This window comes from Peromyscus maniculatus, chromosome 7 (genome assembly GCF_049852395.1).
Source record: "Peromyscus maniculatus bairdii isolate BWxNUB_F1_BW_parent chromosome 7, HU_Pman_BW_mat_3.1, whole genome shotgun sequence".
Classification (NCBI taxonomy): Eukaryota; Metazoa; Chordata; class Mammalia; order Rodentia; family Cricetidae; genus Peromyscus; species Peromyscus maniculatus.
In genome coordinates, this window is record NC_134858.1 from 28,903,381 (window position 1) to 28,927,971 (window position 24,591).

Sequence of the window (24,591 nt, forward strand, 5' to 3'; positions counted from 1 at the left end):
TAGGCACTGTAGCATCCACCCTAGACAGAGGCAGGAGGATCAAGCTCACCATGGCAGCACAGATGATGATACCAGCCTGGCCTACATGACTCCCTGCCTCAAACAAAGAGGAAAAAAAACAAAACAGCAACATTCAGTGGAGCAATGTCTTGAGATACTTTTTGGAGTCCTATAGGAAAAGAGATAATTAGGCAGAAGCAGTTATTTAAGTTGTATTTAGACATTTTTAAAGAGATAATGACTGAGAACTTCCTAAAATTAATGAAAGACACCAAATCACACATATTCAAAGAGTTCCACATGCAGAACTAAAAGCCAGGTGATAGAGGACACTTGCAATCCAGCCACTGGGCAGCAGAGGAAAGAGGAGCATGCATGCACTGTTATCCTCGGCAACAGAGTGAGTTCAAGGCCATCCCAGGCTATGCAAGATTATCTTAAAAACAAATAAATAAATAAATTGCACTTAAGTACACAGTAGTAAAAATATTTAAAGGCAAAACTCAACAAAAAACATTTTTTTGTGAAAAAATGGAAACGTGAGGACAAAATATTGATAAAGGAGTTGGGGAGATGGCTCAGTCAATAGTGATTTATGTAAGTGATCTGAAACATTCAGTAACAGGAATTGACGGTGAAGAGCTACCACACCGGGTACCCAACAGTTTTACTGTGCTGCTTTAACATCTGGTGTACGTCTGTGCTAAGTGGATGTGGATGGGTGTGTGCGCCACAGCATAGCAATGGAGGTCGGAGGACAACTTCAAGAATCTGCTGTCTCCTACCACGCAGGTCCTGCAGGTCATGAAGGCTCAGTGGCAAGCACCTGTACTTGCTAAAGCACTGAAACTTTCGCTGCTGTTGCTAAAATAGGCTGGTGACAGAATTTCTATTCATCATTTTAAATTATTATTGTTGTTGTTGTCGTGTGTATGATGAAAGGCATGCACAAGTCCTAGAACATCTGTGGAGGTCAAAGGACAATTTTGTGGCGTTGGCTCTCCCCTTCCAACTTTACTTGGGTCCTGGGGGATCAAGTTCAGATTGTCAGGCCTGCACAGTAATAAGCACCTTACTTACCCACCAAGACATAACGCCAGCTCTCTTATCATCTTAAAGACCATATTTCATTTCTGGGTATTAAAGGTTATAAATCACTCACTGAGGTGAGCTGTTAATGTAGTTAATTCTTTAAACAGACTCTGTAGCTCTTTTCTCTCATTACTTTTAAGTTGTTCTTGTAGAATCTTGTTTTCAGTAATTTTCTGCCAGCATGAGGACACGTGTTGAATCACCAGAACTCACACAAAAAAGGCAAGTGTGGCCGGGCACTGGTGGCAAACGCCTTTAATCCCAGCACTTGGGAGGCAGAGGCAAGCAGATCTCTGTGAGTTCAAGGCCAGCCTAGTCTACAAAGTGAGTCCTAAGACACCAGGGCTACACAGAGAAATCCTGTCTCAAAAAGCCAGGAAGGGGGGGGGGGGGGGAGGCAGGTGTAGTGACACATGCTTGCAATCCCAGCACTGGGGAGCAGAAACAGGTGAATCCCTGGGGCTCGTTGACACATCAGCCTACCCTAAACTGTAAACTCTAAGCCCCAGTGAGGAACCCTATCTCAAAAGACAAGGTGGACAGCTTTCTCTTTCTGGAAGAAAAAAAAATGATGCTTGAGAGCTGGAGACATGGTTCAATGGTTAAGAGCACTGAACTGCTCTTCCAGAGGACTCAGATTCAATTCCCAGCAATCACAGGGTGGCTCACAACTATAATAGGATCGGATGCCCTCTTCTGGAATGCGGGTATCCATGCGGAGCATTAGACATAAAATACAAACAAAATTTTTTTTTTTTTTTTTTTGGTTTTTTTTTTTTTTTTTTTCGAGACAGGGTTTCTCTGTGTAGCTTTGCGCCTTTTCCTGGAACTCACTTGGTAGCCCAGGCTGGCCTCGAACTCACAGAGATCCGCCTGGCTCTGCCTCCCAAGTGCTGGGATTAAAGGCGTGCGCCACCACCGCCCGGCTACAAACAAAATTTTTAAAAAGGAAAAAAGAAATGATTCTCAAAGCTAACATGTGGGCACATACAAAAATGCATATATGCTGGGCCATGGTGGCGCATGTCTTTGATCCCAGCACTCGAGAGGCAGAGGCAGGCGGATCTCTGTGAGTTCGAGGCCAGCCTGGTCTACAGAGCGAGCTTCAGGTCAGCCAGAACTTTTTCAAAGAGAAACCCTGTCTCGAAAAAAACAAAAACAAAATGTATATATGTATGCATCTATACACATATGTTCAATATTTTTTTGAAACTGGTAAAGGCAAAAACTTATTAGGTAGGAAGCATTTTTGAAGTATGAAGGCATTTTTTTCTTCCAGAAAGAGAAAGCAAAAGTTGTTAAAAATTAAGAAGGGGAGGGGTGGTATATAATCACAGCAGTGGTGGGGCTGGAGATGCCTCGGTGGTTAAGAATGCTTAGCAGTCTTCCAGAGGACCCAAGTTTGGTTCTCAGCACCTATATCCAGCAGCTCATAAGTGCCTCAGCATGGACTCCAGGCGATCTAGTGCTCTCCTTGGGCACCTGGACACACATGGCATACACACACACACACACACACACACACACACACACACACACACACACACAAACACACAGAGAAAAAAGAAATCTTAAATAATAAAAAAAAAATTTAAATATGCCTTTTTTTAGTTACAGAAAATTAAAATATGCTGGGCAATGGTGGAGATTACCTTTAATCCCAGCACTCAGGAGGCAGAGCAGAGGCTGACAGATCTTTGCAAGTTTGGGCCAGCCTGGTCTCCAGAGCAAGTTCCAGAGGACCAGGGTTTGATTCCCAGCACCCACATTGCAGCTCACAATTGTCTGTAATTCCAGTTCTAGAGGATCCAACACTCTCCTACAGATGTACATGGAGGCAAAATACCAATACACATAAAAACTTTTTAAAATGCATGTTTCAAGACAGTTCAAAGGCAACAATCAAATAGACCACAATAGACACTCTGACCATAATGCAATTAAGCTTAAAATAACAAAGACAACCAAAAAAACTCCACATAGCTGGAAATAAAGCAACATATTTAAATGAGAAGGTTGGTTTTGGCTGACAGGTTATATGTCAAACCCACTTTGGGGCATGAAGGCAAAATTCTAGACAAAATTTTAGCAAACCAAATCCAAAAAAAAAAAAGTAGAGGGAGAGAGGAAGACTATGAGTCCATAAGTTTGTCGGGGAGGAGAATGAAGGACATTCACAGGGCTAGAGAGATGGCTCAGTGGTTAAATCACTGGCTGCTCTTCCAGAGGACCCAGGTTTGATTCCCAGCACCTACATGATGGCTCACAACCATTTACAACACCAGTTCCACCCTTTGCTGGTTTTTGCAGGCACAGCACACCTATGATGCACATACAGACACACAGGCAAAACACACATTCATACCAAGCATCTTTGTAAGTTTACAGTCAAAGACCGCTTACCTGGGATCTCTAAGTATCATATAAAAGGTAAACATGGCTTCCTGCTGAGACCAGGGATAACAGATACTCTATCAACTCTAGCTTTTCTACCTACATAGACCATTTACTAGAGTTCTCTAGCCAGTGCAATTAAGCAAGAAAAAAAAAAAGCTCATATGGGGCCTGGAGAGATGGCTCAGTGGTTAAGAGCACTGACTGCTCTTCCAGAGGTCCTGAGTTCAATTCCCAGCAACCATATGGTGGCTCACAACCACCCATAATGAGATCTGGTGCCCTCTTCTGGCCTGCAGGGACACATGCAGGCAGAATACTGTATACATAATAAATAAATAAACCTTTAAAAAAAAAAAAAAGCTCATATGGACTGAACATAATAAAGTAGTCAGAAATCAGAGAATAGATCTTCAAAAATTTCAAAGTTACAGGTAAATTATTAGAATTTGGACACAAGCAAAGTTGTTGAACAAAAGGGTAATTTTACAATATCAACTGCAATTGGGGAAATGTCAAATTTCACCCAACGATCCATAAGCTCAGTGCAATCCCAAACAAATTCCAATGTTTTTGATGATGTAGTAAACATACACAGAAATGGGTTTAAAAATCAGATAAAATAATCAAGTTGCAAAGGGTTTGTTCTAGTAAACATAAAACTTATTACTTAGCCCAAGAGCAGAGAGGTCAATGGAACATAAGAAATTTAAAACAGAATCACAAATAAAGAAAATTTAACAAAAGTGGCGCAGTGGCACACAGAGCTGTAATTCTAGCACCCAGGAGGCTGATGCACGAGAATCACAAGTTCAAGGCTGTTCTGGGCACCTTATCATCAAGACCCTGACTCATAATAAAATATGAAAAGACCTGAGACAATCTCAGTCACAAAGCATTTGCCTAGCACAGGTGTAAAGCCCTGGGTTTAACATCCATCATCACCACCACCCCGCCAAAAAAAAAAAAAAAAAAAAAAAGGAAAAAAGTCAATATTGACATTAAACAGCAGGCTCACTATCTGTATGACATGTACTGGATACCTAAATGGAAAAAAGCAGAACTTCTTCAAAAAACATTATTAAGAGAGTAAGGGGTAGGTTGGAGATGGTTCAGTGGTTAAGAGAACCTAAGTTCTAGCCCCAGCATCCACATAGAAGCTCAACTAGTTATACTTTCAGTTACAAGGGATCTAACACCCTCTTCTGGCCTCAGAGGGCACTAGGCACACAGAGGATGCACATACATACAGACAAAAAATACACATAAAATTTAAAAATAAATCCTTTGAGGGGGGTGATTAGTGCAGTGGTAGAGGCCCTGGGTTCAATTCCCAGAGCCTAAGAAAACAAAAATGCTTTCAGTAAAGCCAGGGAAAAAGTACACCTTAACTCCAAGTGAAAACAACTCAAGTGTCCAAGGGCAAAATAAGCTGTGGTTATTCACACTTCCACTCAGTACTCTCAAAAACATGTTTAGTAAAGGACACCACATACTCAGGAATATATTGAGTAATTCCATTTACATGAATCTTGAAAAAACAAAAAAGGAAATTTTAATGAGGCCATCTGCTGAGACTACAAAGAAAGGCAAAGAATACCTATGTAAAGGCAGGGGAATAGTCACCTCTGGAGGACAGGAAGAAGGCATGGTTTGCTCTTTTCTGGCCTTGGAAGTGAGTCGGAACAATGCTTGACTACTTTCTTCTGTGCATTAGCAACTCTGAAAGCTCAAAAATAAGCACGGGACAGCCGGGGCGCCATTTCAGTTGGCAGAGCGTGTGCCTAGCATGGCCACAGCCCCAGGTGCCATCCCCACCACAGTATGAACCAGGCATGGTGGCACACACTTGTAATTCTAGCAAAGGGAAGTAGAAGCAAGAGGATCCAAGGCCAAGGTTAAACACAGCATGGCATTAGGCAAGGGGATCTCAGTGAGTTAAAGGCCAGCCTGGGCTAAAAGGGAACTCCAGGCCAAAAGGGGCTACACAATGAGACTTGGTTTATTTATTGAAAAAAAAAAAAAAGTGTTGTGGAATATTATTTTAACTAGGCAAAGGTGTGTTGAATTTGTTTCTGCTGCCTTTGTTAAGATGTAAAGATGTGTTACATTTGTTTATGCTACATTTGTTTAATTATGAAAAAATGTGTTGCTGTTTCACCTTGCCTGCCTAAGGCACCTGATTGGTCTAATAAAAAACTGAAAGGCCAATAACTAGGCAGGAGGGATAAGTGGAACTGGCAGACAGAGAGAATAAATAAGAGGAGGAGAAATCTAGGCTTGAGAGGGAAGAACGAGAGGAGAAAATGAGAGAGAAAGAGAGGGATACTCCCGAGGCCAGGCAGCCAGGAAGCCACCAGCCAGCCACCAAGGAAGCAGACATAAAAATAGGATATACAGAAAGAAAAGGTAGAATGCCCCAAGACAAAATGTGGATGAAGAGAAACAGGTTAAAAAAAAGAAAAAAGCTATTCAGAAACAAGCATAAGCTAAGGCAGAGCATTCATAACTAATAATAAGTCTCTGTGTCATGATTTTGGGAGCTGGTTAGTGGCTTAAAAGAAAAAGCCTGGTACAAAAAAAGTCAAGGTCATCCTCTGCTACAAATGGAGTTCAAGTCCACCCTGGGCTAAGACCTGGGTTGGGAGCGGGCACAGCAATGAGATGGTCGAATGGTAAAGGCACTTGCTGCTGAGTGTAATACCCAGGGATCCACATGCTGAAAGAGAACTGATTCCTGCCCCCCACCCCCACCCCCGCACACTTGCACACAGGTACGCTGGAGCTCTCTCTCTCTCAAAAAAATGTTAAAACAACAAAAGACTTGTGCAAAGCCTTGCTAGGGAGGTCAGCAAGTGACTTGGGCACCTTGACATGTGATTTCCACATTCTTACCTCATGAAATCCTCACAGTAGGCTCAAATAATGAACACTGCATCAATGAACAAAGTATTAGATCTCAATAAAATCCCCAGCAAGTTTTATGAAAACATGAATAGGAAGAGGCATACTAAACAATCAAACTCAAGGGAAGAGTTACTTCTGGCAAGTTCAAAAAATAACTTCATTTGAAAGCTTTAGTTCTGTCTGAAGTTAGTCTTACTTTTGTTGTTCAGAGCCCAGGCTAGCCCTAAGCCCCTGGTCCTGCTTCCCCCCACTAAGTCCTGGAATTACAGAGGTGTGCTATATGCCTGACCTTTGGGGCTTTAACTTTCTATCCTCCTGCCTGAGCCTCTGGGGTGCTGAGATTATAGGAGTATGCTACCATGCCTGGCTAGCCGTCTTGAAGGCCAAAGCAAGCACTTAAGTGTTAAGATGAACAAAACCAGATGTTGGCTCTAAGTAGTTTTAAAGGTGCTTTGCTGTGATACTTGTAATTAAAGGGGGTAATATAAATGTTGCCCTAACACTTCATCTCTCAAATAAAAATCATATTTTTGCCATTCCAAGTCATAAATTTAGTTTTCCAGAAAAAAAATTTTGAAAATGTCTTTGATTTTACCACACTACTAAATCTTCCGTTTTCTTCTTCGTAGGCAAGCTCTCTCCTTCAGTTTATCCAAGTCCACTTGCTTATAATCCTCCCCCCACTCTGCTGGGGGACATCTCTCAAGTATAATGGGGATGGAGAACTGGCTCAGTCAGTTCAGCCAAAGTTATCCGCCATGCTAGCACGGGACCTGAGTTTTCTCCCCCAGCACCCATCAAAGTCGGGTGTGGTGGTGACATCTGAAGGCCAGCTTGGGGTCGGAGGACAGAGACAGGTAGCTGCCTGAAGTTCACTGGCAAGCCAGCCAGGAAGTCTAGCTCTGGGTTTAGTCAGAAACTCTACCTCAAAAATAAGGCGGAGAATAAGAGATTGGAAAATGCCTGAGGTTGGCTTCCCCTTGCACACACTTGTGTTTAAAAAGAAGTGGAGCAATGTAACGTGATCAATCTCATCAGCTAACTTTTAACCCAGAATAATTCAGCAGGGAGGAATTACTTGTTTCTCTTTAAGCCAACCCTCACACAGAGCTTCCCCAGTGGAGAGTTCCTCCTAACAGACACAGGATTGCTACCATCAATAGCTCTTCAAAGCAAGCCCAATTTGATTCACGGCTGCTCTACTCTCCTGCAAAGCAGGTCCCAGGGATCCGAGACTACTGAAGTGGGACTATCCCTCTTCCACACAGCCTTGCGGTGGTTAAAAGCACACAATACTAATTTTGGCGAGACCTTTAGGGAGTCTCTTGCCAGCAAACTGGAAAATGTTTCTTCACCACAAAAGGAAACATACAAGGCAATTTCCTCCTCTGGACATTACCATCTTCAGAGAAGTGAGTCTCAAGAAGGCAGAGTAAAAAGACCACTGGTGAGTTGCTCAATTGACTAGCTTTACAGCTATTCCATGCCAAAATGTAACTTTTTTTCTGAACCTCAATCTACTAATTACACAGCTCACTGATCAAGATTTATAAAATACATCTGGAGCTGACAGCCTCTTCCCTGAATAATGTCATACCCCTGATTCTGATACAACAACCCTACAGGGAATAATATCTTAATTTGTGTGTATGTGTATTAGAACACAAAGATAAAACAAGCTTACTATAAAAGAGAGCTTGCACTTTCTAGAAAAAAATTCACTGAGAGGTTTTTATAATCAATGGGAAATGTAAAATGGCAAAGTCTTCCATAATATTAACAATGACATCAAAGAGTTAAGGTTGGTGTGTATCAGTTCATAATATAATTTGCATGAATTTACAGAAACCTTGGGGGGTGGGGAATAGGAAAAGAGCAGTGGACTTAGAATGAGACAGATTCGTGCCCTGGCCAGACTGTATGACCTTCAAACCCTGGAATCTACTGGACTTATTTTTAGTTGGTAGTGAGAATACCTATTTCACCAGACTACACTGATGTTAGGAGCACCGCTCATTTGGTACAGTTTTTCCCTAATTTCAGTTACCTGAGGAGCTTTTGAAAACAGCATCCAATGATGCTGCCAATGAAATCCTGGAATCATATGCAAGTGCATTTGGACAGCAGAAGCAACAGCTGCAGCTTCCAGTGCTCTACCACTTGGCATCCTGCACAGAACCAATGAGAGGGTAGTACCAGCTAGACAAATAATAAATGAATAGTCAGCTTTCTAATCTTCCCATTTTAAAACAGATCACAGGGGCTGGAGAGATGACTCAGTAGTTAACAGCACTGGCTGCTCTTCCAGAGGACCCAGGTTCGATCTCTAGCACTCAGAGTGATTCACAACCACCCTGTTCCCAAACATCTGGCTCCCTAGTCTGGCATCTTCGGGTACAAGCATGAACATGGTATAGATACACATTCAGGTAAAACACCCATACACATACAGTAATAGTAATAATAATAAAACAAATACAATTTAAGATGACCTCATTAAAAAAAAAAACTTCAGCTGGAGATGCAAATCAGGATAGAATGCTTGTCTAGCATGCTTTTAGGTCTTAAGATTCACTTCTCACCCCCCCAAAAAAAAGATTCACTTCTCAGCTGGCTGTGGTAGCATGCCTTTAATCTTACTACTTGGGAGGCCAGAGAGAGCTCTGTGAGTTTGAGGCCAGCCTGGTCTACCATAGCAAGGTTCTGGGCCAATCAAAGCTAAATGGTTGGAAACCTGTCTCAAAAAAAAAAAAATTAATTCTCAAAACAAAATATTTCATGATGGTTAGAGGTTATTAAAAATAAAATTATTCCCTCGGAAAAGGAATTATTTGTTGTACTTGATACACAGGACTGGAATCCCTTTCTATCTGAATGCAACTACATGGTCCACTTTCCAATTTAAGCTATAAATCAAGGTACAGTATACTAAACTCAATTAAGCTGTGAAGTAATCTAGTTTATCACACTAAAAAACAACATGAAAATTGAATTAGAGGCAATTTAGAATTCTCTTCTCAACTGGCCCTTCCAGAGCAACTGCAATCTGAACACAGATTAGCCCCTAACCGTTAGTCACACAGAAAAGTTATTTTCTGTAAGAAGTTCATTTCAAGAGAATTAAAAATAATAAGTGCTGATACCAGCTTCAATATGCTGTATGTGCCCCTTTTATAAAACTTCACCAAATGTAAGCATCACCAAAATTCTCCCAGGTTTCCTTGGATGATATAATTTCAGGCTACTTTTCATTTGTTTTGTTACATTTTTAAAATCTTACAATAAGTATGTATCACCTATACAAATTTTCTTTTGATGGTTTAAAGAGGAAAAAATGCAAGCTGGGTATGCTGGCATATGCTGGTACTCCCAGCACTCAGCAGCCTGAGCCAGGGGGATTATGACATTTAGGTCAGCCTAGAACACATAATACCAAGACCCTACATCTCAAATAAGCACGAAATGTGAAATTGGCCAGGCAGTGGTGGTGCACGCTCTTAATTCCAGCACTCGAAAAGGGCAGAAGCAGGCAGATCTCTGTGAGTTCGAAGCCAGCCTGGTCTATAGAGTGAGTTCCAGGACAGTCAGGGGTACACAGAGAAACCCTGTCTTGAAAAACAAAAACAAAAGAAAATAACAATAAAACCACCAACTAAAAAACAGAAAAAGTGAAATCCTGAGAATTCAGTAACAATGAATAAAGAACCTTGAAAAGTTATGTTTTAATCTTCCAGAATCAAAACACTATCAGATAAGTTAAAAATCTGACCTTTATATTTGGAAAAGTTACATAACCTCTCACATACTAATGCCAACAGCTCAAAAGGCATATTAGCTTTTTTAAAAAAGTGACCAGATCAACCAATAAACTGATATACAGACAGAACACAGAACACTGTATCAACATTAAATCTCCCAGGTTCCATAACTGTCCCAATGTTATGTACAAGAACCTTTGCTCTAGGTTTTCAGGGGCAAAGAGGGTAGGTAATGTATGCAACTGATTTTCAGACAGATCAGCGACAAATACAATAAAGGTAATAGAACAAATGATACATTCTTTCTCCACTCCAGAGTGCTGGGCACTCTGCCACTGAACTACAACTCCACATGTGAAAGCAAATTCTAAATATTCAGAATGTTGATGCAGTGCAGGTAAATTTCATAAGAGTTGTTTGCACAATTTTACATTTTTGTAAGCCTGAAGTCATTTCTAACAATTTGAACTGAAGAGAAAGTCAACAAGGGAAAAAATAACATTCAAAATTTTGCTTAAAAAAAAAAAAAAAAAAAAAAAGATCACCCCATTCCCCCTCCCCCCCCCAAAAAAACAGGGCTCATATCAACAACTTGAAGTGAGACTATTTGGGGGTAGCATAATACATTCAAAAGTTGTGCTAACAACAACAACACGTGCAGGAACAGCAGTGAGCAGCTGAGCAAACCTGTGCACAAGAAATACAAAGGAGCTTCCACAGGTAGGGGTCAATTTTCTAGCAGCCACTTCAGGGCACAGAGAAACTGAAAAAACAATGTAAACACATTAATAATATAAAGTTGATATACTCGAAGTTTTTCATACTAAGTTGTCACATCCTTCTGTATGTCACACTTCATAGGACATCTCAATTCAGAAGCTACAGTTTCATAGGAAAATACTTGGTTGTGTTTTATTTCCTAAGATGAACTCTTAAAAGCAGATTCAGGAAATGAAGTTGCTTCAGCGTTTGTTTTCCCAGTCAGTGAGATGCCTCGGTGGAGAAAGGCTTTGGGGCCAGGCCTGACCAACTGAGATTGCTCTACAGGGCCTACACAGTGAAGCGGAGAAGTGACTCCCACAGTCTCCTATGACCACCACGAAATAAATAAATGAACAGAGTCTTAGGAATATTTTAAAGAGGGCTGGAGACGTGGCTCAGCGGTCCCCGGAGTCTGGAGCCCAGAACGCACATCAGGTGGCTCACGCTCAACCACCTGCACCTCCAGCTCCACAGAACCCAACAACCTGTTTTGGCCTCCAAGGGCACACACACGCCATACACTCAACACAGATACAACACACACACATAAAAACAAATAATAGAATTTTTAAAAATATTTCAAAGATTTTTCTTTTCAAAATTTCAAATATAAACTCCAATGAAGAATGCCTTCCCTCAACCGTATAAAGCATGTAGCAAGCAGGATTCCCCTCGCTGGCAGCCACACTATGTGACTGTTCTGATTTAGATGGGAATGAAATAAATTCCTTCTACAAAAGAGGACCAGATGCTAAGATTTAATTTAGTTCCTGTTACCAGCAGTGTTTTTAAAATGCAGGTCTAACAGAAGCATTACCTTGATACAACTCAACAGTCCCACACACCTTTCACAAACACCTCAAAGCCTTTCCACCTCGGTTGTTGTACTTGAGTTTCCTGGACACAGCCCGTCAAAAGATGGCTTGCAGATGTAGCAGAGCAAATTCAAGTGCTGGGTCTCAGAAGCTTAGACATCCATGGTAAAGGGAGCAGTTTGGGCACAAACACAAATCCTGTGGTTCCTAAGTAAGACTTAAACACAAGAGAACTTGCCCTGGGATTTATGAAAGGAAGTGCCCGAGCAGAGAGGTGAGTAAAAAAACAGGTGTAAGAGATTCATTTAGTCAACACCAAGCAACACTAAAGATTCGCCAATCAATAATTCTGTGCCAAGCAACTTGATCAGGGATTTGGCCAGAATCCCTTGGCTAATCTCAATAAGGGCCTTCTCAAAGACATCCTGATTTAAGCCATTCTCATCTAAATTAAGGCTGTAGCAATCCTTTGCCTGACAGTAAACACAAATTATACACGTGAATACAATTCTGCCAGTCAGCAAAAGTCAAGACCACTTGAAAAGATGATAGTGTGAAAAAAACATAGTTCCAAGGAAACCAAGTTTCCACAAAACACCATTTTCCTTTTGTTTTCGAGACAGGGTTTCTCTGTGAAACAGTCCTGGCTGTCCTGGAACTTACTCTATAAGCCCGGCTGGCCTCGAACTCAGAGATTCACCTGTCTCTGCTTCCTGAGTGCTGGGATTAAAGGCATGCGCCACGACCGCACAGCCACCAAACACCATTTTAAAAGCGTTTTGCAAAAACGTTTCTTACTTTGTTTAGCCAGACTTTTCAAGTGAACAGTGTGGCTAGCAGTCAAAATTAATCCATAACAACAAATTCTGATATTGGTATTTTCCCCCCTGGAGATCTGTGTTAAACGGATTCTTTAAAACTGATGAATTCTTTGTTACCAATTCACTAAAGTTTCTCACACCAGAGGGAAGTGAGGCTGAGTGTGAACAATGGTCTCTGACACCCTGACCCAGTACTTCCCACTTAATCTATAAAACCTAATTTCCCTACCCCCACCCCCTTCTCTTATCCTGCTTCATGTAGCTGTTTCCACAAGACAGCTTATCCGAGACCACACTACCTATTGAGTGGAGGGTAAAATAATCTAAAAGTTGGTGTATATGAACATTAACCATTTCTACTTAAGACTTAACAACCTTTTCCCCACCCCAGTCAAAAGTTTTAAGCAGGATGAATATAAAGGTTTTCTTGATCTGTTCCATCCGGAGGATTTTTCCTCATTAGATCTCTTCTACCCGAAGAAATATTTACGCATCCTGTACAAATGAATACATCCTAAGCTGGGGTTTTGCTCACAAAATTCTCAGGTAATCCCTGTTTAATCAAATGCAATCTCTGACATTAGCTCAACACGCAGAAAACCACGGTGATTTTTAAATACAACGAACAGGCACAAGAAGAAATCAACTGCACCAGAAACACACACTCGAGGCCGACGGTTCAAGCACTATTTCGAGAAAGCAGGTAAACAAAGTCCCACGTCTCCCTCGGCGACAGAGGTTCTTGCGGGGGAGGCTAGGTGCAGAGCACGCCGCAGTACCGGTTCCACACCCGCCTCTTCCAGCGGCCTGAACTCCCGCCAACCACCAGGGACCCCGGCCACTCCACCAGAGCAAACAGAGATGTTAACAGGGGTGACCTCTGGTGCAGAGCAACCCGTGGGAGAAAGTACCCCTGCCTGCAAGGCTTTCCCGATGTCCTGGCGAGCACCTTCCCTAAAGACTCAACGTTCGCGGGAGCAGGAAAGCTGGGCTTCCCTAGTTTGCCACACTTGGACAAACGGCTGGGAGCGAGGGAGGGCGCAGAGCGCCCCGCTGTCCCGGCGGCATCTCCTCCTCACCCGGCTCCCTCGGCATCTCGGCCGCTCGCCAGGGCTGGAGCCGCATCCCCACCGCCAAGTCCACCTGGCCGACCAAGGCTGCGCGCCGGCCGCCAGGTGCGAGCCGCGGCCCCGCGATCGCTGCGGGGACCGGGGATGGCGCGCCGGCCGGCCGCCCCCATTTAGAGCGCCGCGGAGCCGCAAGGCGCACGGCCGAGGCGCACACCGTCCCGAGGGAGGGAGGGCGCGCGGTGCGGTGTCCCCGAGGATGCGGCGGCGCCGCCGGCGGGTAGGGGGCTGGGGCGGCCCCGCAGCCCCGACGCCTTTCATTTGGCCTCTGCGGCGGTGGCGGAGGCAGCCCGACCTCGGCGCTAAGCTCTGCGCAAAGCTGAGGCGCGCAGGCGGGGGGTTGGGGTAGGCAACCCGCAGCGGCGCCGAACCTCGCGCCGCGCCCCCAGCCGCGGACCCACGACCGCCCGCAGGCCGCGCTCCCCGGCGGCCGGAGGAGACGCCGCTCCGGCGCTCGGCCGGTCCTCACCTCGATGTAGCCAGCCAGAGCCGCGGCGGGCGCCGTAAGCCCGAGCAGCAGCAGGACGAGAAGCTTGCCGGCGGCCTCGGCGGCCGCGGTCCCTGTGGCCGCCATCCCTCCCCGGGTAGCTGTGGCGCTGGACTCTCCCGCTCTCACGCACAGCGGGACCAGAGCGCTTTTCGCACCGCGACCCAGAAGCATCTGAAGCCCGTTCGCCGCCGCCCCGGGGGTTTTACACCGACCGGAACTGACTTCACAAGACCACGCCCTTCTTCGGCGGGGCCCAATACGAGCCCGCATAACTGGCCTAGGATACCGCCCCTTGCTCAGCCCAGACCCAATCACGGCATGGACGCGCTCGCTCCCCTCCCCGCCCACCGCGCGCCCCCGCATGGCCCCGCCCCCATCCGCGGCCAGCCCCGCCCCCGCTCCGGACCCGAGGCCCCGGGGCGCACGAGTGCTCGCGGGGCAGACCGTGGGCTGCTGCCCCGAGGGCGGGAGGCTTCCGTGCGGTTGTCTGTCGGTGTGGCTCTGCCTCATCCGCCCTCAGCCTCGGGATTCGGGCACGCCCCACTCCCCCCACCCCGGCGGGGTATTTTTCATATTCCTTTGGGTACCGCCCTCTTTGGGGGTTCTGGAAATGTTTTAATTAAAAACAGGATGAATTGTTAGGAGTCCCGGACGGTTTGCAGAGAACCGTCCCCGAGGCCCGGGAGAATAAAGCCGGCATTCTCATCTCCCTAACGCTTCACGGGGTGTGCTCTTCCCCCAGACCGCTGCGCCCTTGCTTCGCCCCTGAACCCCGCAGTGTCTGTACGCTGTTGACCTCTGCTCCTTAGGTCCTTTCCCAGCCCCTGCTGCCCCGCCGCAGCCCCTGCAGCGCAGAGAGGCCTTTGGCCAAGGCCGGTGGCGCCAGGACCCCTGAAACACAAGGCCCCCCCTCTCATGTGTCAGGATAGGTTCTGGCATCGTTTTTCTTCAGTTTAAGATCTCTAAAGCAAAAAAAAAACTCGCTTTCTCTCTCTTTTCATACTCCTCAGCATCTCGGCTCCTGGGAAAGCGGCCTGCTGCCCCATTTCACAACTGGCACCTTGTCCTCCCCATCACGAGGGCTCTGCTGGCTTTGTTTCCTTTCCGTAGCGGGTGATTTATGTACCACCCTCTGCAGAGACCTGGACTCATTTCTTTAGCTTCAACCAGATAGAGAACCGGGTTCCTCCCCACAGGAAACTCGTAGTGGAGACGGAGAGACAAGTGACCATGGTGGGCCGAGTAGGACAGTGAGAACCCTGTATTTTACAGATGTGTTCTGCAACTCCACACCAACGTGAGCAGTCCCGCTGTGGTCAAACTGGCTCTGCCTCATTCTCCAAAGATGCCAGGCACCTTTCCATTGCACAGCCCTTCCTGCTCCTGCTCCCTTTCCCGCAGGCCTCCATTATCCACCTACAGGAAACATCTTCACTCCTTCACGGAGATGTCTTTTCACCCACCTCAGAATGCCGAGAGGGCTGTATCCCACTGTGGCACCTTCCCCCAGCTAGGTCTCTGTGTCTCTCACATCATTGACAACACTTGTGGGTGCTGTGCCCAGTGCCTCTCCACATGGGGACCTCATCCAATAAATGTTGTCGTTCAATCCAGAGGCCCTAGAACTGGAGTGAGTTTAGTGCTGAATTTGCTAACGCTCTCATTTATACATTGAACAAATGTCGTGACATTTGTCCGTGGAGCCCTTGGAAGGTAACGAGGTTTAGCTGAGGTCATGGATGGGGTGGGGGGCGTTTCATGATGGAATTAGTGGCCCTCAGGAGAGATCAGGGCACTGAAGAGCCTGCCCTCCCCCTGTCTGAATCTCTCTCCTCTCTCCTGTCTCCCTGCCCCTTATGAAGACATAGTTAATGGCACCTAGTGTGTGGGAGGGAAAAGGACATAGAAGAGATGACTTGGGACCTTCAGCCTAAAACAACTTGGTCCTGAAAAAACTTTATTTGCATTTTCAGGACACTAAAGAGTGTTCATGAAAAGCGGTTGACACATTCACCAATATTCTGGACTCTAAAGTGTTACTGTTTTTATTAAGTGATGCTGTTGGAATATACTTGGTCTTGAAGCTCTCATATAATAAATTTTCATCCCAAATATGTTCATGTCAATGACCAAGGTTTAAGAGTGCCATATTTTAATTTCTAATTATCTTGGGTGCACAAAAGTAAAAGGTCCTAAGATAATCTTTTTATTCTATTTTCATAAGAATCAGACTTTCTCTTAAAACAGTTGTCTTCCATGTACATTTAAGGCATGTGCATTTCTTGGTTTAGAAAAAAAAGCCCAAAGGTCACGGTGCTACTTCTAACTCTAGCAGGAGTCTTCATCTGTCATGTGTGTATCCAACATATATGGACAATGCAGATTGTCTATGACTGCTGCTCCCAAGTGACGATGTTTTCCAGAACCAATTAAGAACTTTATTACAAAGAACCCAAACATCCACAGGCAGTCTGCAGAGTGAGTTCCAGGGCAGCCATGGCTGTTAAACAGAGAAATCTTGTCTCCAACACCGCCCCCCCCCCAAAAAAAAAGAACCCAAACCTCCGAAATTCTTACTCTCTATGTCTAAGATGATCTAAGGGAATCAAAACATGCATATATTTTTACAGCTTCCTAGGAAAGTCTAATCCACCAGTGTTATGAACTCTGGTAACCGAACACAGAGCTTTGAGCATCCTAGGCACATAGGTTTTGGGAATACTCTGTCTTCAGCTGCATCACCGACCCACTAGTCATTTTGAGAATCAGTGCTCTGCTAGAACAGGACAGGATCGTTTGTACCCTCCTTCTGCTGTTCTCCCATGATCCAGCTGGGTACATTTCTGGTCAGTGATTCCAGGCTTTAAATAATTTGTAAGTGTTCAGTGTCTACACTTTATCATCTGCTAGGAATTTAAAGGAAAATCACGTTCTCTGTTCAGCTGTTAATGCTAGGATCCATATTTAGTTTTATAAGCTTTCCCCTGCTTTTAGCTTTGTTTGGGTTTTTGGCTCATGGGTTTTATTTCTGTTTGTAACAAAGAAATGTAAGAGGGAGAAAAATTAAGAATTTTAAAAAATAAATGAGTTTAAAAAAAATACTCAGTGCTCCAAAGTAATGGTTTCTCCATTCTTGGATATGGTGGACAGGAATAACAACAATAACAGCGACACCCCACAACACTGTTGTTTGGTGGAGACACAGTCTTTCCTGCAGCTCAGTTAGGCCTCAGACTTATGACTCTTCTACTTCTGCTTCCCAAGAACTAAAATTTTGCAGGCCTGTACTACCAACCTCAGAAAAATAATTTTAATTGGAAACAAATTTGCTGATTTTTTTCAGCTTTCTAAATTAGAACATTAAATTAATTACCATACATGACTTGAGCACAGGGGGCCATCACTTGGACTTGCAGTTATTCAGAAGGCTGAGGTAAGGCATCCGTTGGCTGAAATTGAAGGGTTCCCTGAGCAACATCGAGACCCTATTTCTTCAGAAAAATATTTTTTATGAATAATATTGACATCACATTTTTATTACAGAGCAGCTAACAGCAAAAAAGTAAGAAAAAAATGTACTTTCTGATAATTCCTTACATGCCCTTGTTGTTTATTACAGTTTTGTGGATGCTGCTAATGGAAGAGTCCTGTTTAACAGGTGTTGGAACCATTGCAGTAAGGGAAATAAATGTAAATGAGAAATATTCTTTGGCTAATGCTGGTAGCCTTTACCCACCTGCTTCTTTCTACACACTGTCTTCTTCCTGATTATGTTTGGCTGACTCAGTATTTAAGACTCTGTTCATGTATTGTTTCATTTGGGGTAATTTGGTCATTGTCTTTTTCCTTGCTGAATTTAGAACACCTTTGTGTCTCCCTAAAGAGCCGATGCACACCTTTGCTACGCTATTTGTAGACAAACTATAACCATTTGTTTGTACCACACACCCTTGAAGGAGCTACCTCCAGATTCTAGCATAGGAATTATTCTTTTTTTTTTTTTTTTTTGGAGAGAGAGAGAGAGAGTTTCTCTGTGTAGCTCTGGTACCTGTCCTGGATCTCGCTCTATAGACCAGGCTGGCCTCAAACTCACAGAGATCTGCCTGGCTCTGTCTCCCAAGTGCTGGGATTAAAGGCTAGCACCACCACCACCTGGCTGTAGCATAGAGATTATTCTTAATGAGCATTCAAAGAATATTTGCTAGGCCAGAGGCATAGCTTTGTGGTACAGCATATGCTTAGCATGGATGAGGCCCTGGATTACACTCCAGGCACTCCTTTAAAAACTGTTGAATTGGCCGGGCGTTGGTGGCGCACGCCTTTAATCCCAGCACTCGGGAGGCAGAGTCAGGCGGATCTCTGTGAGTTCGAGGCCAGCCTGGGCTACCAAGTGAGCTCCAGGAAAGGCGCAAAGCTACACAGAGAAACCCTGTCTCAAAAAAAAAAAAAAAAAAAAAAAACTGTTGAATTGATGTATAGCTAATTGAGCTTTAAAATCTGGCAGAGAGAAGAAAAATTAAGCACGCGTAAGTATTGTACCGGGTGGAAAGTCATACCCAGCATGAGAGGAAAACTGAAGTGTCTTAAGAGGAGAGTGTGAAGGAGGAGGAAGTTAGTCACACCTGTGTTGAGGACCTCAGCCAGAGATTATAAAACAGGGTGCATGAGATTTCCTGGGCATGTACAGCAAGCATGCACACAGGATGTACATAAGCCATGTCAGGGAAGAAACGATACAAGCAAAGTGTGGCCCTGGGAAGCCAGGGAGTGTGTAAAGGAGTGTAGGAGCATTTCATGTTACTGGAGAAGAGAGTTTATAATACATAGTTAAGGAAGGAGAGTTGAGGGTTTTACCCAAGAAAGTATAGATAAGAATGCCAGCCTGGTCTACAGAGTGCATTCCAGGACAGCCAGGGCTACACAGAGAAACTTTGTCTCAAGAAACAAAAACAAAACATAACAAAAAAAGAATGTAATAGGAGCTTTTCTTAGATTTACTTATGTATGTATTTTATGTTTATTGGTGCTTTGTGTGCACGCACACCTGCACACCAGAAGAAGGCATCAGATCCCATTATAGAAAGTTGTGAGCAGCCAGGTGAGTGCTGGGAATTGAACTCTGGAAGAAGAAGCAGTGCTCTAAACCACTGAGCCATCTCTCCAGCCCCCCAGAGCTGGTTTTTCAAGCCAGAGTGAATGTGACAGCTACATAAGGAATCAAGCAGAGGCTGCAGAAGAGGAGGCAGACATCTCTGTGATTCTGGGGAAGGAGTAAGTAGGCACAGATCTGATAAAGATGCACTGGAACTGGACGGAGACAGGTACAAAAGGAGTCTCTTGTCTTGGCCAGTTGCTGCCTGACAAGTCACGGTAGACAGTGGAGTTCAAGAAGGGGGATAAAAAGAACTTCAAATGTCCAAACACAGTAGCTAGGAAAATGTACTGCGGCTGATGCCATTGGCAGAAATAGAGAAAATATGATTATGATATGGGAAGAAGATGATGGGAAATCACAGGGGCGGTACCTATACAAGGGACCTAAAATACTTGGGGGACCCATGGCCAGGCACCAGGCTGAGCTCCGGGAATCCAACTGATGAGAGAGAGGAGGGATTCTTCAGGCGAGGGACGTCGAGATCATGATGGGAGGACATGCAGAGATGACAGGCCACACTAGTGGAAGCCCATGAACTGTGGACTGGTGGCTGTGGAACCCCCATGGGACTGGACTAGGCCCTCTGGATATGGAAGACGGTTGTTTGGCTCAAACTTTTTTTTGGGAGGGGACCCAGACAGGGGTATCGGGATCTGTCCCTGGGCTATGGGCAGGCTTCTGGAACCCAGTGTCTGTGGTGTGACGCCTTGCACAGCCTTGGTGCAGTGGGAAGGGGCTTGGAACTGCCTAGGCTCAGTGTGCCAGGCTCTGCTGACTCCCCATGGGAGACCTTGATTTGGGGGATGTGAGGATGCAGGATGGCTTGGGAGAGAGGGCTGGGGGATGGAAGGAGGGAGGAGGGGGGATCTGTGGGTGGTATGTGGAGTAAGTAGAAAATTTCTTAATAAAGAAAAATGAAAAAAAAAAACAAACCCAAAAATACTTACTCAGAGGGAAGTTGGAATGGGGTTAGACTTTGGGGAGTTTCCTACTTAAGTGATACAAAGTTTATCACTCAAGTCTGTGAGATAGCTAATGGGCACTGCAACAAGAAGAACAGGAAGAAACCAGAAAGGTGTTATTTTTCTACCCAATCAATATCAAGTGGGGAGGCAGGGAACAGAAAACTCGACAAAGTCAAGCAGTATGAAGACTAGGACAGGACCACTGACCTTGGAGACTTGATCACTAGTCGTTTCTTTGTAAGAAGAAAAGCTACTTGTAGAAAATGAAGGTATACGTGGCTGTTAGTGAGGAGAGCTAGCAAGTAGTATCTCTTAGAGATGCTCCCTGCTTGGTTTTTGATCTGTCAAAAGATACTTTGATGAATCCCTCAGTGGGCACATGAAAATATATCAATGGCTTGCCTTCCTTTTCTCTCACATTTTAATACAGCTTTGTGATAGTCTGTAAAATCACACTTCTAATAATAAACAGAGAAACCACTATAAAGATGACTCATAGCTTTGCACACTGACAGTATCACAGCCAATGAGGTTTCTCCCAGGAGTGATTACTGCTAATTAAAAATGTGACTCAAGAGGCGTTAGAAAGTTATCTAGCTAGCCTAACTTTCTCTCAGGCTTAGAAGGCTTCTGTATTCTCTCTGCTACTAGGCTGAGCAGGTGGAATTACTTCTCAAGGAAACAATGGAGCTGCTTGAAGCAGAACAGGTTTGGCCTTCTGTGAGTCACAGCTTTACCACATGAATGGATAATTATGATGTGACGATTTTAATTTACAAAGTCTTTCTTCTAATTCCTGCTGGTCTAAACTAAAACAAGGATTTGCCAAACAAGACAAATAGAAGACAAATATTAAGTGCTTTTTTTTCAGAGTAGAGCCCCAAATTTGAGGCCCGAGAGTAAACATGTGAATATTGTTTGTTTTCAAAGATAACATTGCTAGCACTAATTAGAATCTAAATATAATCTAGGTATGTAGGTATGTCTGAGATCAAACGCTTGAAAATAACACTTAAAACATACTATGAATGTACTGTTTTGTTCCACTAGAACACTGGCTTGCAGGCTTGAAGCAAACCGATTTGGTTTGGTCTGAGTTTTAAGGAATCTTGGGCAAGACTGCTAGGACTCTCACCAACACTTTAGAAAAAAACAAAAAACAAAACAAAACAAAAAAACCTTGGGCGAAAAGCAGCCTTGAAGCTTAGTGCTTGCTAGGTCTACAGGAAAAACTGCCTCTGGCTGCAAGTGATGAGGGAGGTGTGGTCCATGTGGGTGAGCCAGTCAGGCGGGCTTCCTTCATCTACTGCTGTTCCCGAGTCTCCTTTGAAAGGAGCTGGCCCAGGCTTTGTACTTTAATTGGTTTGTTCTACCTCTGTGCTGTGTGATTATTTTTCTCAGCTGTCCATAATAATATCATGGTTTTTTTAGGGCTCTATTTTTTTTTTGGTCCTTCTTAGAATGATTCTTCAGCCTCCAGGGCAGAAATGTAAAATACTGATGAAAATCTCGAAGCCAGGGGCTGCCTCCACTGTAAATTGTTACTGTTGGTCATCTCTATATGCCACTTGCTTTTCAGAAATACCAGTGTGAAGACACTCACTTTGAGATACCCAAATCAAAGAATTGGAAAACGTTTAAGTCATCTTTCCATCCTGTGCAGAAGTCCTTTCTACAATATCCATGATGAAGCTGGACTCAGAAGTGAACACCTGTAATCTTGCCAGGAAGGAGACTGAGAGATGAGAATCATTTGATTCCAGAAGTTCAAGACTATCCTGGGTAATGTCTTGAGACCCTAATCTCAAAAGTAATGAAAAGGTGGAAAAACTCACAGCTCTACTACTAAAACATCTCTTTTTCTTTCTTTCTTTCTTTCTTTTTCTTTTTCTTTTCTTTTTTTTTTTTTTTGTTGTTGTTGTTGAGAAAGGGTCTCATTTATCCTTAGTTGGCTAGAACTGTTTATATAGCTGAGAATGACCTTGAACTTTTTATCTTCCTGTCTCTACATTATCAGTGCTGGAATTACAGGTTTGTGCTCCCACACCTGTTTATGTGGTGCTCAGGACTAGACCAAGAGCTTTTGGATGTAAGGCAAGTATTCTACATGCCCAGCCTCCAAAGTTTTGTCTTTGTATCGAGCAGCTATCCCTCATATATCTGAAGCACTGCTGTTCTCCATTTGGCCTCCTCATGCTCAGAGCCTTTCCTTTGCTATAAATATGGTCCCTTCTTTAGCTATTTTGACTGTGACAATGTGTCCAAATACTCTGGTTATCCTTATAGCTCTACATACTTGCTTTCTTTCTTTCTTTCTTTCTTTTTTTTTTTTTTTTTTTGATTTTTCAGGACAGGGTTTCTCTGTGTAACAGCCCCAGATGTCCTGGACCTAGCTAGCTCTGTAGCCCAAGCTGGCCTTGAACTCACAGAGATCTACTGCCTCTGCCTCCCAAGTGCTGAGATTAAAGGTGAGCACCACTACCACCCAGCTTCTACATACTTTCTAACCTGCTAATCATGACCTTAAAATATGGAATTTAGAAAGTACAAAGTCATCTGTTGAGGCATTGACATGGGACATGAAGCGGCATGACAACATATGGACGAAGGGGAAGAATCCCGAGGGACAAAGATTTTGCCATTTATTTTGACAGCTATAGAAAAACCATTAAATGACTGTCAGATGTGCAGTTTAGAAAGATCGCTCTGGGCTAAAGAACGGATTAGGGAGATTGCACAAGAGATTGCCATGACCTAGAGACCATGTAATAAGAATCTGAATCAGGAGAGAGGAGTGGCAGACACAGGAGTGACTGTCCCTACTCTGTGTCCTCAGGGATACAGAAGAAATGCAGGGCCAAGGGTTTAGTTGGGAGCTATGTAGTATGCATGGTGGAAGAGCAGGTGAACTTTAGATTCAGGTCAGTTCAGAATCTCTGTCCTGCTCTGTCATTCCTGGCTGTGTATATTTCAACAAGGGTCGGCATTCCTTTCAACCCCCAACCCCGGAGAAGGGTTTCCCTCTGTAGTCTTGGTGGTCCTGAAACTCACTTTGTAGACCAGGCTGGTCTGGAACTCACAGACCTGCCTCTGCCTCCTGAGTGCTGGCATTAAAGGAGTGCGCCGCCGCCGCCGCCGCCGCCGCCGCCGCCGCCGCCACCACCACCACCACCACCACCACCACCACCACCAGGCTGGCATTCTTCTTAATAAAACAGAATGATATCACCTTTTAAGCAAGGGTTTCTTTCATAAACACTAACCACAATGATGGAGAAAGTGCTTATGTTGTTTTGTGTAACTCTCCTAGCCAAGCAACTACCATGCTGGGGAGCTCAGCTAAGTCAGTTTGCAAAAGAATTATCCCAGCTGGGCTTGTTGAATGTTTACATCCCCTCACGGAGGGTGGAAAGGGTCACAAGACCCTCACTTGAGTATCTAGCATCTCCCTACTACTTGTTTATTGACTCGGCCTTAATTGTACATGATCTTGGAGAGCAGTTAGAGTGCTAGGAAGATGAGGGGAAGAAGAAGGGAGGTGTTGTATGATATACCTTTTCCTGAGGAGATGCAACACACACTTCTACTCACCCCAGAGAGGGAACCCATGACAGACCAAAGTATGGATATATCACCAAAGTCCAATTTGATGAACCAATGACTTTTATTGGGATTTACTTACAGGAGTATGGGTGAGGCGGTTACTTAGAGGAGCAGAAATGATTCCAAGAAAGCTGCCTCACTAAGGCCTACCTCAGCATGGGTGGCAGCCTCACACACAGCTGGGAACCTGGAGCACACTGCACAGCCTGCAGACAGCTAGCTCAACAGTTTGGCGAGTGTCCTCCCCAGATACCTGGGTTGACCTAAACCTCTTCCAGGCAGCTCAGCTGGTCTCAGAGTCTTGGCAGCTCAGCTTCTTTCTGTCTGAGGTGGGGACTCTCAGCTTTTTCCGGCCTTACTCTGGCAGGGAGGGGCCTAGTAAATCTGGTCAGTTTCAGGGACTTCCTGAAGCTATTTTGAGCTGCTTAAGGAGCTTCCCTGAAGGATGGAATGTTTCCATCTGGGAGGAGACTGTTAACCTGCAGGAGAGGAGGCTGCATCTATGCTGCTACAGCACAGAAGCTGTCATCCTGTTAGGCAAAGGCTTTCCAGCTGCAGCCTGCTGCAGGAAAGAGTACCCACACCCCTCTTAGTATCTCTCATCTACGCTCCAAAGGAAGCACAATAAACCCACTGGGTCCCCAGAGTTAACTTGGCCATCATTCCTCTGGTTGTCATTGAGACTTCAGGAAGAGGGAGTAG

General features: G+C 44.5%; 1 protein-coding gene and 1 pseudogene across 5 annotated transcripts in view; one reads left to right on the forward strand and one right to left on the reverse strand.

Moving 5' to 3' along the window:
• The window catches only part of Aplp2 (amyloid beta precursor like protein 2), a 73,088-nt gene extending 58,588 nt beyond the window's left edge, over positions 1-14,500 (reverse strand). The window contains exon 1 of one of the 5 annotated variants that reach the window (XM_042280613.2): positions 14,146-14,500. In XM_042280613.2, coding sequence (XP_042136547.2) covers positions 14,146-14,436 — 291 coding nt within the window. In that variant the 5' untranslated portion in view covers positions 14,437-14,500. The remainder of the gene's footprint in view (positions 1-14,145) is intronic. The other 4 variants (XM_042280611.2, XM_042280610.2, XM_042280612.2 and 1 more) reach the window with 4 other exon arrangements.
• Positions 14,501-20,783: 6,283 nt separating this feature from the next.
• On the forward strand, positions 20,784-20,914 carry LOC121831279 (U4 spliceosomal RNA; annotated as a pseudogene).
• The last annotated feature ends 3,677 nt before the right edge of the window (positions 20,915-24,591 follow it).